General features: G+C 40.7%; 1 protein-coding gene across 1 annotated transcript in view; it reads right to left on the bottom strand.

Annotated features, from left to right (window-relative positions):
- Positions 1-13,678, bottom strand: part of SRBD1 (S1 RNA binding domain 1) — a 122,516-nt gene extending 108,838 nt beyond the window's left edge. Inside the window, exons 1-10 of the mRNA XM_034061225.1 lie at positions 13,625-13,678; positions 12,341-12,450; positions 9,000-9,090; positions 7,637-7,719; positions 7,037-7,202; positions 6,219-6,566; positions 4,528-4,694; positions 3,280-3,397; positions 3,007-3,145; positions 81-177 (exon numbers count right to left, since the gene is read on the bottom strand). Coding sequence (XP_033917116.1) covers positions 81-177; positions 3,007-3,145; positions 3,280-3,397; positions 4,528-4,694; positions 6,219-6,566; positions 7,037-7,202; positions 7,637-7,719 — 1,118 coding nt within the window. The 5' untranslated portion in view covers positions 9,000-9,090; positions 12,341-12,450; positions 13,625-13,678. The remainder of the gene's footprint in view (positions 1-80; positions 178-3,006; positions 3,146-3,279; positions 3,398-4,527; positions 4,695-6,218; positions 6,567-7,036; positions 7,203-7,636; positions 7,720-8,999; positions 9,091-12,340; positions 12,451-13,624) is intronic.
- Positions 13,679-15,138: the final 1,460 nt, after the last annotated feature.

Here is a 15,138-nt window from a genome sequence, read left to right on the forward strand (position 1 = left end):
TCTCATCAGTAAGAAGTTTAATCGGCAGGCCAAGAGACCGAATCCTACCATATAACTTAGAAATTAAGAGTCAAACTTACAATTTCCTGATGAAATCCAGTGTATCTTTATCTTTAGCAAAGATGTCAGCTAAAATATGCTGTACTCCAGCCTCTACTTCCTGGATAGTTGAGAGCCCTTAAAAAAAAAAACAAAGTTAATAAAAGTAATGATACAAACTAATATGAAGTAAAAGAATCACTTAACACAACTGCACAAGCACTAAGAAAAATATATACAAGCTGAAAGAAAACTGATGCAAGATACCAGACTGCTTTGCAGAGGTTTCCATGAAGAATCCCAATTAATTAGAATTTCCTTGGTAGTTAAGCTTCCTTTCCAAAACATCTGAAAACATTTTTAATGACTCTAAAGTGACCAATGCCGTATCATAAGTCAAAATGATGTTAAAATGAGAGATAAATAACATTTTTTTTACTTTGATGCTAATAGATCTTGACATTTATGATGCGAATGAATTATTTACAATAGTTAAATTGGATATTCAAGTATAATTTTGGGAGTAATGTAATCAAATGAGTAATTGCAGCAGAAATCTACTGCTACAGAAACTGCCTAAAACCTTTGCAGGCAATCCTGGTTTTCCTCTCTGTAATAAATTTCCAGTGGTTTGTAACAGGAGTTCGCACAGTAACACTTCTGAGACCAGGGTACCCTCCATCCTCTCCTATGAAACACTGTTTAAACAGTGAAATTACAAAATATCTCCATAGATAAAGCATTCCGGTGACCTGATAGCAGAATCATTAAGATTTCCAAGACACAGAACAATCCCCCACTTCAAAAGACAGGAAAGGATGGCACAGCGTTCTCTTTAGCACAGTTGGTCAAACTGGATCAGAACCAGAAGGTAAAGAAATAGAACTGACATCCTGTATTTTAAATCAATTTATCTAACCCTGTTTCTAGCTACTGACAATAAAAAATGCTCCAGAGCAAAAAGCAAGAATCCTAGAGTCGGCAGATGTAACAATAACTGCCTCCTTCAACACACATTACTTTTCATTCTGCTGTCTGATGGACTACCAGTATCCAGACAGAGCTTCATTAATATCATTTTAAAACAGCATACCTCAAAAAACTACTACTTGTATTGAATCCAGAACCCCACTTCTGACCAGACTATACAGTTACACACTCTAAAGAGAAACATAAATAAATCCTGCCCTTTTTTAAGAGGGGGAAGCTAAACATAACTGCCAGAAACAAAAATAAAAATGTGAGAATGTGTTATTAAATGCCTGAACTGTTCAGAAGTTGTGGAATTTGGATCCTTACACCTATGAGTTAGCATTTCTTATGGTGAAAGTAATGTCATGTCAGAATACAAAGGTAAGGGAATTGTAAGACACGCATTATATTGATTATGAATGGAGACACTCAAGTAGTAGAAGTGTACATGGCAACAGTATTATAATTCTAGCAGAGAATATAAATAAGAGAGGAAAGGCCAAAACCAGTCAGGATTAAAGAAATAATCAAAAGGTTCCCATTCAACAAGCACACTCACACAGGCATTTTACTGTGTCCAGTGCAAAAACTGCACTAGCTTGTATAATTAAAGAAGTATTTGACCATGCATACAACTCAAAGGAAGATCAAAGTTTTCTGGCGAGCCTGCTTCCTTAACTTTCAAATACCTGGCTTTGAAACATGAACTGCTGTTTTGATTTCAGTTTATTTTTAGTATATGTTTCAAAACACTCAGAATTTGAGAGCTGAATATTAGGATTTGATGAAAACTTCTGTATGGCGAATGGCTCATTCCTTTAAAAGAAATTCTCTCTGATGTTAAGCTTGTCTACAGAGGTTGTCAAACTGGCCCCCAAGTTGATAAAAGTGGCCCACTTCATTGATGTAATTTCTGATGTGCCTTTCAAATGCAAACCATTATATAAACCCAAGCAATTTTTAGCACAAAATTGAAGAGAGGTGTACTGATTTTCAAGAACTGTAATATTTATGCTGCAACAATATAGCACTTCCTTCTGAATGCAACCCTACATAACTAATTTGAACTTTCACCAGGAAGATTTTCTGTTGGTTCATTAGACTCTGCCATAATAGTCAGCTATGTGGTTGCAACATACTTCTGCATGAAGTAATGATATATGCTAAAATGCAATAGTTCAGAGATTTTGGTAACGGATTTTCACAGCTAAGTTAGGATCATTTTACAAACAATATTCAACTAAAATCAAAGAACAACTGAAGTGGGAAGAGTCACCTTCACTAAGGAGGTTCCATACCTTTATGTTTAAGTTCAAAAGGAAAGTGTTTAAGCAGGGAAGAATAAAAGGACATGTCTACTTTAACACCACAGAAGGTTGCAGCAATGTTCATATTTTATTGTCAGAGATTGCCCCCTACAGATTCACCCATAACTGCACTCACAAAGAAACACAATTCTGCAGACTATGTGTGACTATCACACCGTTAAAGTTCCTGCTCAGATTTCAGAAATTACAACTTCTCCAACCCCTATTGTCATTCAGTAACAAAAACGCTCCCACTCACTCCCTATCACCAAGATAAGCTTCTATTCAGGCATGCTTTGATGGGTTACATTCACTTGAGTAGACTATAAGCATAAGCTCTTGTACAATCAGCACTGAATCCTTAGTAAACAATTCAAGTAAGAGCAGAACTATGAAAAGAGAGAGGTGCACAGTGCAGTTCTCTCTCTCTTACCAGTAAATACAGATCTCACTATAAATGCTTGAGACTTACATCTCTTGTATACCAGAATTATTACTATTTACAATACAAAAAGACAGTAAAGTTGGAGAGCCATGGCATTAGATGTAAACATTTACTCTTAAAAGAACTGCTGAATTTAAAGCAGTTGCATAACTTCCACCAACCACAGAACAACTGAAGTAGCTGCACTTCTAAAAAGTTTTCAGACATTTAGGAAATTACTACTCACAGAAATAGAGTGCTTACCTTTGGTATTAGGTTTAACATAAGAAAACAGATTGAGTGCCATAGGATTCTGAAGGATGGAGAGAGCAGCGGGCTCTAATCCTAGCTGCTTGGCCCTCTGGGCTTTGGTTCCTTTACTCCCAGTTTTATAAGGTGCAGACTTAAACAAAAAACACAGTTATTAAAAGGTGAGGAAATAATTCAGTCATATTATGTACTTTGCATTATTCACTATTTAGTTATATTAGATTATATTTAAACTAAGGATGACCTGAAAAAGACCAGTATACTGACCACGTGGTCTAATTCTTCTGAAGTTCTGCAATTTAATAATGCTGTTAAAAGGCCTCCAGATAATTTCCCTTCTTTCTTCAACTTCTGTATCATTGTATGTGTCTTCTTTGCAACAGCACTAAAATAAAAGAGATTGATATTAACAGTCACATTTCATGATGGATTAGAAAGACTATCAATTGAGACTCTGTTTATTACAATGCTGAAGCTCCCCAAAACCCCTGAAGATTGTATCTCATGCTAATACTTACAAATCAAGTCTGATAATTCAAAAGCATTTATAACTACTACTCTTTTTCTCCAATTAGTTCAAAACTGTACTAAAATATCTTGTGGTAGCTTTAAGGAAAATCATTAAACAAGACTGACAATCATTCTGCTTTGGAAGGCTATAAGCCTGGAAGCCAAATAAAAAGTCCCTAAATTAAATCCATGTTAATGATCCCTTACAGCTATAATTTATATCAGGACACTTCTGCAGTATAAAGTACAGGGTACTGGATTTTAAACTTATACCTTCAAGAGGGCACCCGTAAGCACCTGCAAGTAGCAAAGGTATTTTGTTATGATTTAAATTACTTGTTCAGACAAGAACTCTCTTGAGCCGCTTTCCCTCTTTGGAAAGAACCTCTTGTTAGGGAATAGCAAGGCATACAAGGAAGAAGACACCATGTTGACAGAACAGCTTCCAAGTCAAGAACATATAGCCTTACCATCTCAAGAACATACAGTCACCCCTCCACCACTGCAGCAGGCTTTGCTCATCATTTCTTTGCTGCAATGTTCTGGGATAGTTTAGCCTGCTCTCCTGGTACGCTACAACCTCAAGTAGTGCTCTTCACTAGAGGCTTTGCAGCTCCAAGCAGAGGAGCCAAGGGATTCTTAGGGATTCTTTTTCTAAGGCTGCAGTTTATAACTAACCAGGCTATGTATCTCCAGAACATGTAAAACTACTCTTTGAGTAAGAGTTTTAGTAAACTGCGAAGAAACTAAGAACTCAATTTCTCAAGCAATTCATAATGCATAACGCCAGATTCCTTGTTGCTTATAGTAAAAAAAAACCCAAAACCAGAAGAGCCACACAAACAAAAAACCCAGACCAATACCAGATCATAATTACCTCATGTTTAACCTTTCTATAGGAGTTACTTTACAACTGCAGTGTGTACAAAGTGCCAAAATGAGACACGGAAGCAGCAGCCAATTGTTACTGCTCTCCCCTATACTTCCCTGTATCAACTTACTTACCGCAGCTCTTCCAAGGCTTGCTGCACTTCTCGCAAGGCATCGGCCTCCAGATTATTGATGAGCTCTTTTCGATACCGAGCAATAAAAGGAATGGTGTTTTCTTCTTTAAAGAGGCGAATTAAGTTTGCACATACCCATGGCTCAACATTCGTTATTTCTGACAGGGCCTGTCAGAAGAAAAACAAAACAAAGCCCAACAAAACCAAACAAATATTAAAGAGAGATCACAGATTGCTTCAAACAGCTTCTCACTCCACATTCAAACCCAGTTCCAGAATATTATGCTGGTCAGCAGGGCCTACTGTCCTCCCTAAAGCGGAATGCCAGGCTTCCCATGCATCCAGCCACCACACCCCAGTACTTCAGAAAGGCATGCAGCAACCAATGTTTCCAGAAACTTGGAACTACAGAAAACAAATGCAGTAAGGAGTGTCTTTTGGAAACAGAAATGGGGAAAAAAAAGAAAGAAAAAATAAAAAAATAAAAATAATTAGAAGATCACAAACTGCACATGAGAGCTCAGAAAATCTGCAACTTTTTCTTCTTTTAAAGGAACATTGACATACCTTATGGTTAAACAAAACCAAACCCACAATGCCAAAGCTGATGCAAATCCCACTCAAGCGACTGGAAACAGGCATAATTGGAAACTACCATGATGCTTCTAAAGGTTTCAAGATGAATGAAGCATCACAAATTTGCATCAAGTTACTAAAAATACAGTGTGTCAATGCAGACTCCAGGACAACCCATGTAAGCACCTTAGCTTAGTAACATTTTTAACTATCATGGTTTGTTTGTACTTCACTACAGTTACTCCTACACACAGCTGAGACAAAGCCTTTCAAAAGTCTTATTCTGGAGCCTAAAAATATAACAATCACATTCACTGCTTTTAGAGCAATAATACACAAAGATTAAGTTCTCTATTTGCATTTTCAGGAGTATTTTAGAAGACTCAGAAACAAAATTATACGCCTTTCTTAAGCAGGCAATACTAAGGATGATTAAGAGAATGTGCTCAATCTATTCTCATTCTGTTCACATTAAAATCTTCCATAACCCACCCAGCCTCCCAGAAAAGAACTATCTATCCCAGAACTACCCTAAGTTTCTCTTCCCCTGAATGTCCTCAAAGTTAACACCCTACAAAAACATAGATGTCACTGTTGTTTTGTGAATGCAGTCTCCTCCTTGATGGTAGTGTAACTGGATAAACACTCTCAAATGTTACAATCCACACTAGCTAAACCTTAACATTCTGAAACTGCACACACAGACATCCCAAATCTTTCAGCACCCCTTCCTGCAGAAGTTTCAGTTAAGTATATAAAAAACACCACCTCATGTGCTGATACAGAAGTGCAAAGGAGTTTCAGTTAAGTATATAAAAAACACCACCTCATGTGCTGATACAGAAGTGCAAATTGTTATAGGCAAACTTAGTACTAAATACTGCCAAAGTCAGTATTAAAATAATGTTAAAGTTTGAAGTTTTAACAGTTACCAATGTTTATATTTACACATGTATTATGACAATTTAAGCAGATGTTAAGTGACTTAGCAGAACAATGACCCTCTGACACTCCAACTAATGCCAAGAGGACTGACATTGTGTGTAAAGATTCTAAGCACTTACTCTGTAGGAAATGGTTGCATTGATGCCTCAGAAAAAGGAAAAGATCTCATACCTGCACAATATCCCAGTTCATTTCAAATTCTTCTTTTACTTGGTTGCCTCCTAGATTTTTAACTGGCTTTCCTTCAGGAGACGTAGTTGATTTGATCTTTTTAAAAGGTGGTTCATCAAATGCAAAATCCTCCTCAGATTTCTCATGTTTCACTTGAATTCCAGCTACAGGAACACTTGTTGAGGGCTTTTCATCACTCGCTAAACTCTCCATATTCTTCCTTTGGAATGAATTTATTTCCACTTTTTCAGGCACTTCTGGCTTTTGATGTAAAGTTTTTGGTTTAATGTCTACATCTTCTTCCTTAGGTTTTAGAAGTTGCATTCTCTTATCTTCTGCAGGATCATCCTGCAAAAAGGCATGGAAACCATCCTAAGCACTCACTGTTACACAGCGGTTCAACATTTCAATTAAAACCTAGGAAGTCTTGATACCAGACATCATTTTCCAAAGCGAGGTCTCTGTATGGCAGGGAAATTCCAAGCCAGAAATCAAGTAACCTGAAACAGATCTTGAATGCAGGAAAAGATACAAACATACCCAACAGAATTTGATTCAAAAGATCAAATATAATTATCCTAGAAATACCTTAATTCCTCATTATCACTGGCCAGAATTTTAAAGGAGGGCCCTGGGAGCTGGGACACTTAAATACATGAAAAAACCACACTTACCAAACATACTGAATATCCACCATAACAATGGAATCAGATGAGCTGACCAGACTCAGGCAACCAAGTGAACCAGAGCTGGAAAAATTCTGCTCATGTTACTTGCCAACCACAGCAACTAAATGTCTCTTGCTTACAGACACTCACCAGTTCCTCTTTTATTGCTGCCTTCTTGACCTTTTTCCTGGCCACAGCTGTCCGTGGAGCAGCAGCTCTTTTAGGTTTTGCCTCATTTTTCTTTGGCAACCGAGGTCTCTTGGCAATTTTGCTTTTTGGCTCCCACTCCTCCTCTTCCTCCTCTGATTCAGAGCTCCTGAAAAACAAATGAGTGAACAACACTCCTTATGAAAAAAAAGTAAGAAAACCCACACCATAAGCAATGCAGCCTGAGTGTTTTCTGACATGAAAGAAAGTAAACAGTATAAATGAACAGAAAGGTAGGCAGGCTCAAAAAACAGCTCTTTCATGCTGTTGCAGAGTTAATGGCTGGAACAACTTAGCAAGCTTCCCTGAAGTTAGTCACTGGGATGTGTACACACTCGACTCTGTTTGGACAACTGGCAAGTAGGCTTCACCCTATCTTCACTGTGAGCATGAAGCATCATAGGTCATTTGTGGTTTATAATCCAAGCCCTGTGCATGAAAACTTTTTAAGCAACTTCCTCAAAAGTGAGTGTTGCTCTCACACAATTGCTCATGCTTAGCATAAACCTTTGTAAAAAGTCCTAAGGACAAAAGTAATCTTACGAGCTAGGAAATGAAGGTAGCTCATCATATTCTGGTGGAGAGGTTTTGGCTTCAGATTTCACTCTCCTTGGCAGAGACGACATCTGAAACAGAGGCAAGAAGAGAGAAATAGAACATTTGGCTGAAGTTGTATGCTTTTATTCAGCCCTTTAACTCACTGCCAAGCATGCCCCCATAATGTCTTCACCAATCACTTAAGTTTCCTCAAGAGCAAGTTTGGATTTCTTAGCGGATGCTAAGAATTTAGGCCATGGTAGCACACGTTCATCTCCCTTTTTAACTGAGCAAATAAAACAGTGCTACAGCCTCTCAAATAATTTTTCTCTTCAAACAGAGGTCATTATTTGGCTTGCAGGTAAAGCTATCCTAGCAAAGAGTACTGGTTCACAGACATATCATTAGGTGTCACTTGTATACTGCGCCAGACTTTCCTCCATTGACTCGAGAAGCACAGTAAATACTATTGAGATCTAGAAAAGTGAGCTCACATATGGTTTTGGTGGGAACAGGACTACAAGAAGACTGTCCATTTTGATCTAGAATTTCACCTTTAAAGACTATCTATTGCTTGTATGTATAACAAAACCAATTATTTTGACCAAGCTGTTCATTAGCATATAGAAAGCATATATGACAACTACCAAAGCTAAAAAGAGAAGGCACAGACTTCCTCCTGACCCAACATTCATACTTATAATGGCTATAATACCTATAATCAGTTATAGAATTATTGGCAATGATTGGGCCCATGAATTTCAATATTCATATTTGGTTATCTTAGTTAGAGAATTTTAGGTACCATCAAAATTTTACCTGCCAGAAAATGAAAATTTAAACAAAAAAAAATTAAAGCATTTCTGTAACTATAAAAGTCATCAGCATATTATCTAAATCTGGTCAAATTTCATCATTTGCCACATACTATTCTCCCAACTTTTTGCACCTTGACCTCTGATCCAACCTTATCAACTGAGATGCAAGCCTTAAAGTCTCATATTGGCACACATAAAGTGGATAAGCATTTTCCAAAAAGGGCCATTTAACTCAAGCAAGAAACACTCTTTAATCCAACTTCATTCTAGCCTCTGTAGTGCTAGAAACCTAACTATTGTTATAAATGGCTTTTAGCAAGTTTTCCTTGTAAGGCAGTCCCAAAATTTAAGTGACAATTTTCAGCACCGCAGTGGAAGGAAGACTACTGAAGCCCACATCATACACTGCCTTGTAGCAATTGTGATGGTCAGTAAGAGGTCAGCATTTCTGTGCTGTTCCACTGACTGAAAGCCCATTATGTGACCGGTTAGAATACACATCTACCACAGGAAAAGAGAAATCTTAACAGAGCATGAAAAATACTACTCACCTTCTTAGCTTCCCAGCTGACTCTTCACTCTCAGTTCTGAGACACCTTCACCCAGCCACTTTGCTTCTCCGTTTTCCTTTGCTCTTTATACCTGAATGGTCATTATCACAGTCCTGCATTAATTATTCCCATGACCTCAGAGGCATGAAAATGATGTTTCTATTTTATATTATACTTTATCTGTTTCTCCATTCTGTGAATGGGAGAAACAAAAACATCATTCATGTTTCCAACATCAAGATTTCCAGAACTAGGTAACACCTAAGCCAGATGGATCTCTGATCCATTTTTTGCAGGCACTGGTACACTCTTCATACATTGGGTTCCCCATCTGAAACTAGGCATTTAGCTTACAATATCATTAGCAGTCATGTTTCTTCAGCTAATCCAGCTAGGTGGGTATTTTTCAGTATTACAGTTTTTAAGCACTCATAACAAGCTTCTTTATGGTTATCCATCGAATCACAGCAAGGAAGAAGGAAAAAGCCTACAAACATGTTCTCTCACCCAAAGTCTTCATTCTCTATACTTCCCTGCACTCAGCATACCTCTGTGATAGCTTTGGGACTTTACCAAAAGCCCAGGTAAAAGGAAAGCCTCATCTAGAAGGTCGTTTTTCTGCTAATATTTCCCTCTCACCTCAAGTGGCCAAGGGCAGAGTCTCAAAACATCTCAGCATTTGTATTGTTTGTTACATTAAGTAAGATTACAGCAAGAGTAAAGCTTACTCTATGTAGTTAAATTGTACTTCCTGCCATCCAGCCCTGGTGACTGATTTAACTCTTCTTATCAGCATGAGAATAGGAAATGAACTCCTTGATTTATGAAATCAGACGTTTCCCACATTCTTCATGAACAGGTTAGTATTTGCTCTCTTTGTCTACTTGTCTTCATACAATGCACTGAATTAAGCAGAATCACCATATAGCAAATATAAAAGTGGCATAGGAAAGCATGAAATAGCATAGAAAGCAGTATGTAATAAGGCTGTCTTTATGGGTTAATTCAGTGTTTGGTAGTTGCTTTTTTTCTTTTGATTTCTTGGATTTTTCCACTTCAATAAATCATTAGATCATCTTTTAAGTGTTTGTTGGAGTTCTTCAGAAAGCTAGAGAAGCATCAAACATGTTTGATCCAGGAGATCAAAGATGGTAAGATCAGCACAGGATCTCTCCTCTGTCCCATTCATCAATATTGTGTCAGTTCTTATAAGCACACGGTGAGCTGGGATGGGCCTCAGATACACAAACTCCAACTTTAATTATACTATGAAACTACTAATTTTTCTTGGAAAAGTAGTAACTTTGTTCTTAAAGGCTTCTGTACCTAATGTTCATTTCAATTAAGGTAAGATGTGAATTTAGAACACAAAACTCATTTCAGAATAACTCTCCACAAACAGACAAGGCATGATCACAAGCCAAACTGGAGTTCTACAGCTCAACATAAAAGCCCAATGCAAAAAGACATTTATGAGATGAACATCAAACATGGGATATCACTGCAAGGTGGGGCCAAGTTATAACCACCTCCCCTTCTAATAATGTATACAATGACCTAACTGCACTTCGTATTTGTAGAGAAAGAATTTGACAGTTGCTACATGTGTTCATTTTGCTTATAAGGAATTGTTGGGGGGTTTATTCTAATCCACAAGAGTACTTCTGGTTTTATTCCAAATTGCCAGACAGCTGTCTGCTAAATTTTCCTCCTGAGATGCCTGCACTAGAGTATGCTAACACCTACAGCTAATGACTAAGAGAAACAGTCCTCCTGTGATTCACTGCAGAGGGGGTGGCAGGGAAAAGCATGGAAAAGCAACGAGTCTAAATGCCAGTGATGATGATGATGTGTAACTATTACAGATCTTTTTCAAAAAGCTTAGAGACAGTTTCTGAAGAAGCAGAAAAACTCAAGAAACAAGCAAATAGTTATGGTCCACATGGGGCATCTACAATGCTGACTGCACTGACTTCATGGCAATGCAATCAAACAAGCACATTGACCTCCCATCCAGCCTTACCACTGTGCTCTGCTTCTGCATTGTTTCATTTCAAATCTGTCCATATATGACTTTTTGCTTCTGTGCTACAGGCTAAAACCTTAATGCTGAATCTCCCCACCAGACCCTTGATCCACTAAGGGTGTCAAAACTCTTCCACTTCTCCATCTCCCAAATGACAGCAGGCAGCATGAAACATCATTGCTCAAAACACCAGATTCTCTTTGCTTCACACACTCAGTAATCACTAAAGCTTCTCCACAAAACCCAAACCAGTCACAGCATATTCTTCAAAAGTGCTTCCCATTTAAATATAAATGAGAACTTTGCAGAGCTGTTATGCTGTCCAGTAAAGAAGAGATGAAACCATTTAAACAATTGCTATTATAGATAAATATATCTCCCTGGTCTAGTCTCCAGTTTGGCATCAATTCTGTGCCAGCTCTTTGGTTCCCACCACTTCTATTCTCCGCCTCCAATACAAGGCTCCACAAGGCACTACAGCAATTCCAATAGCTGTAAACAACACACTTCTCCCTGCTTGTCAGCTACTCATTAAAATCAGGCTAATTTAAATGTTATAACCTCACTACAGTGAGTCACATAAATCACTCATAACTAAAGAAATATAGATTTGAATATCACCAGTCTACTGCACCTTACAACTTAACCAAATAGATTCTTCTACCTGAAGATACAGGATTTAAAATAACCAAACTCACAAAACCAAACCACAATGCAGAACCAAACAAACACAAGTCCACCACACATATACCTGGAAATTAAAAACCTCAACCCCTCTCTAGCAGAAAAGGACACAGAAACTCCTGAAGGTCTTTTCCAGATAATCTATTGTTTCCCTTCCAAAAAGAAAATCTGTCTATGCAGGAAGCTCCTCAAACTCTGCTTTGCTGCCTTTTCTTCTCTAGTGTGAATAAAGGATAACAGAAATTTGTATTGTAGTTTCTTCTTAAATCAAATAGCAGCAGCCAAATGACCATTTAGTATAACACCAAGCATCTGGGACAGGACATATAAAGCACTAGGAAGTGACAAGTGAATTTCAGACCGTTATTAGTAGCAGCAGAATGACCCACTTCAATAATTACATGTAGGCCCACAATGGATTGATTTTGTCATTTTAAGATGCTTCTATTGCATGCTAGAATAACATCCTAAGAAGAAATCAAGATGTGAGCATACTGTCAGCAGCAAAGAGGAAAAAACACTATGCAGACCAATGGTAGGGAACGTTATGGAAATTATTCTATCACTCCAGAAGATTTGTTTTTTCACCTGTAAAAATTAAGCTGTATTTCAGAATATAAATCCAACTTACTGTAATTCTCTCAAGGTCAAAACTTTGGAAGCTCCCAGACACTTTTGCTCAGAGAAGCTGGAACAGTGGATTCCCAAGGACTTTTCCTGCACAAAGCCAGTCAGGACTGCCTGAGAAAGGAGTTGCAGATACAAATCAGGAGACTCCAGTGCTAACTGGAAAATTACAGCCAGAAAGAAAGGGAGAGACATAGAGGGTACACACATAGAGCAAAACAGTCCCCAACATTAAGCAGGAAGAAAAAGGTATAAGACCAGCAGGAGTATCACCTACTTCTGCTCCTTACAGAAGTACCCCAAAAAACGCAAGCCACCAAGGGCATGCCCTTGGAATGCACACTCTCCTCCAAGCCTGTTTTCTCTGATCCTACTGAGGAAAAGGACAACCTGCATAACACAGCAGCCTGTCATAATCTGAAAAGGGGTGTGCAGGAAGGGGAGAGGGAGGGCAATGCTTTCCATGCATTTTTAATTCACTTATCTCAAACTGCCTATGAAGACAGACATTATCCAACACCTGGGGGATACTGCTTCTGATTCAGTAACAGGCTACTGCATCATGCGCAGCTACTCCTTTTCCCCAATCCACCAAACTAACCATACAGCAGTGCTCTAATCTAGCTTAATTAAATGGGATGTCATTGCTCCTGGAGGATGCAGCAGATGCACATCTGGTGACAGCAGTTCATCACACCAATAACACTCACTTTTGGACTCTTACAGGCACAAGGGAAGTTGACAGTAAAGCACTGTTGTTGGTTGGTGACTCACTGCCAAATCAATCACTGCCTTTTAGTCCAGAAACGTGACGTAACCCTAAATACACTTTACACACTTGGAAGCCCTATTCTTCCCCAGACAACATCCTACTTCCCCGAGATCTGCTGACTGCATTCAAGAGGGACTATTTCAGATACAGGGCACCAGTTCCCAGGCAGCACCACGGGTACAATCCCCCTCACAAGGCCCGTCCTGCTCCTGAACAGGCACAGGACGCAGCCCAGCGGGTCCGGGATCCCGGCCGCCTCCCGCTCAGCCCCAGCCCGGTGCGAGCGAAGCCCCGAGCGGCCCTTTCTCCCTGGGAACAGGCAAGGGGCAGAAACAGAGATCCGGGAATAAAGCAGCTCCTTTCCACCTGAACAACGGAGACAACACAAACCCCTCTCCTGCCGGCGCGACACTGCACGGAGGGCGCCCGGGACAGCACAGCCCCGCAGGTCGCTGCCCGCCCGGCCTCACCCGCACCCTCGGCCCTGCGAGGGACGGGAGGCTCCCCAGACGTTACCCGCTGCTGCCGGCTGCCGTGTTTGAAAGGGCCGCCAGAGCAGCCATGGCGGAGGCGCCCCCGACGTGCCTCGGGGAGGAGCAGGAAGCAGCGGCGGCGCCGCGCCGCAGGAAGCAGACACCGGACGGGGGTGGGAGCGCCGGAGGCTCCGCCCTCTGCCCTGCCCCGTCCGTACCGTGGCCCCACCGTGGTGCAGCCGTACCGGGGGGACCGGCAGAAGGAAGGAAGGATGGTGCTGAGCGGTCCCCGAAGGGTCGCGTTGTCCCCGGGGGACAGGGATCGTGCTGCGCTGCGCTCCCGATGCCGGCCGGGGTCGGATGGACGTGCGGCCGCCAGGGGGCGCTGGAGCAGCGGGCGCGGATCTGGCCCCAGCCATGGTCCGGGCTGTGACCGTGAGGAGAACGGGGAGAGGCGGAGTGGAGCGGCACCGCTGCGGCACTGGGAAGCCGGTTTCTGTGCCTATGCCGGGTAGGGTGGAAGCCGGCCCGGCCGTGCACGTGTGTCGTCTCTCCCCGCGCCTCATCGGACCTGGGTAAGGGGGTCCGCTTAGGCCGGGTCTCCAGTCTCCCTGCCCATAGGGAGCAGCACCGCACAGCAGGGCCTAACGCGGCCTCCAGGCGCCTCAGGTGCAACGCGGTGGCGATGTCAGGTAGTGGCTATCGGCCGCCCTGTTCCCTCGTGTCGGTGGGTATGGGCTTTCCCCGTTGTGTTGTGAAGGTGTGAGAGCTGTGGGGCAGGGTCCCCCCATCTGTCACAGTGTGAGACGATCATCCCACCTTTCACTCCAGAGGACAATGAGTGGAGATGCAAAACGCCTAGGCTCCATTCTTGGTTGATGGGAGTTTGAAAGGTGTTAGGAACATTAGGAACATTGCTGGTTTTGCTAGCCAAAACCCACTAGGAAGTGGGGTTAGTTATTTTTAACAGGGGTATTGGGAAGCGAAAATCATCATTGTGTGAAACTGACACTACAAAACGTGACCACAGAAGAGACAAATAAATACAGGCCCTTTCTGAGTAGATAAGAGCATAATATACATAGGATGTTAGTGTTCCTTTACCCATGCAGACTATACAAACATTTGTACTCTAGTGCTGGAAGAACTGCCCCAAGTGTCAGTTGCTCGTTAGTTTCATATAATGTTGTGCTTCCCTGCAATCTCTACATCTATTCCTTTTCCATCTGTATCTACTAAGTAAATGTTCAGCAAGGATCCAGTGAAGTCCATCGCATGCGTTAAGTTTAATGGGTGCTGGTTTCTGGAGCCATCACTAGAAGAATGGAGCAAGTAGGCTGTTACATTAAAGCTGCTTTTGAGCTTCCATTACCCTAAAAGGTCTTCTGCTTTGTATCATAAATATTTGTAACTTGTGGTCATAACTACCAGCCAGCTGTCCTCCAGCCTTGGAATGGCAACGTCTTAAATGTTACTAAGGTGTAATAAACTTAAATAATTCGTCATTTTTCATCTTGACTTTATAATAAATGTGTGTTTAACAGCCCGGAATGAATG

The sequence above is a fragment of the Melopsittacus undulatus genome, chromosome 3, assembly GCF_012275295.1.
Source record: "Melopsittacus undulatus isolate bMelUnd1 chromosome 3, bMelUnd1.mat.Z, whole genome shotgun sequence".
NCBI classification, from domain to species: Eukaryota; Metazoa; Chordata; class Aves; order Psittaciformes; family Psittaculidae; genus Melopsittacus; species Melopsittacus undulatus.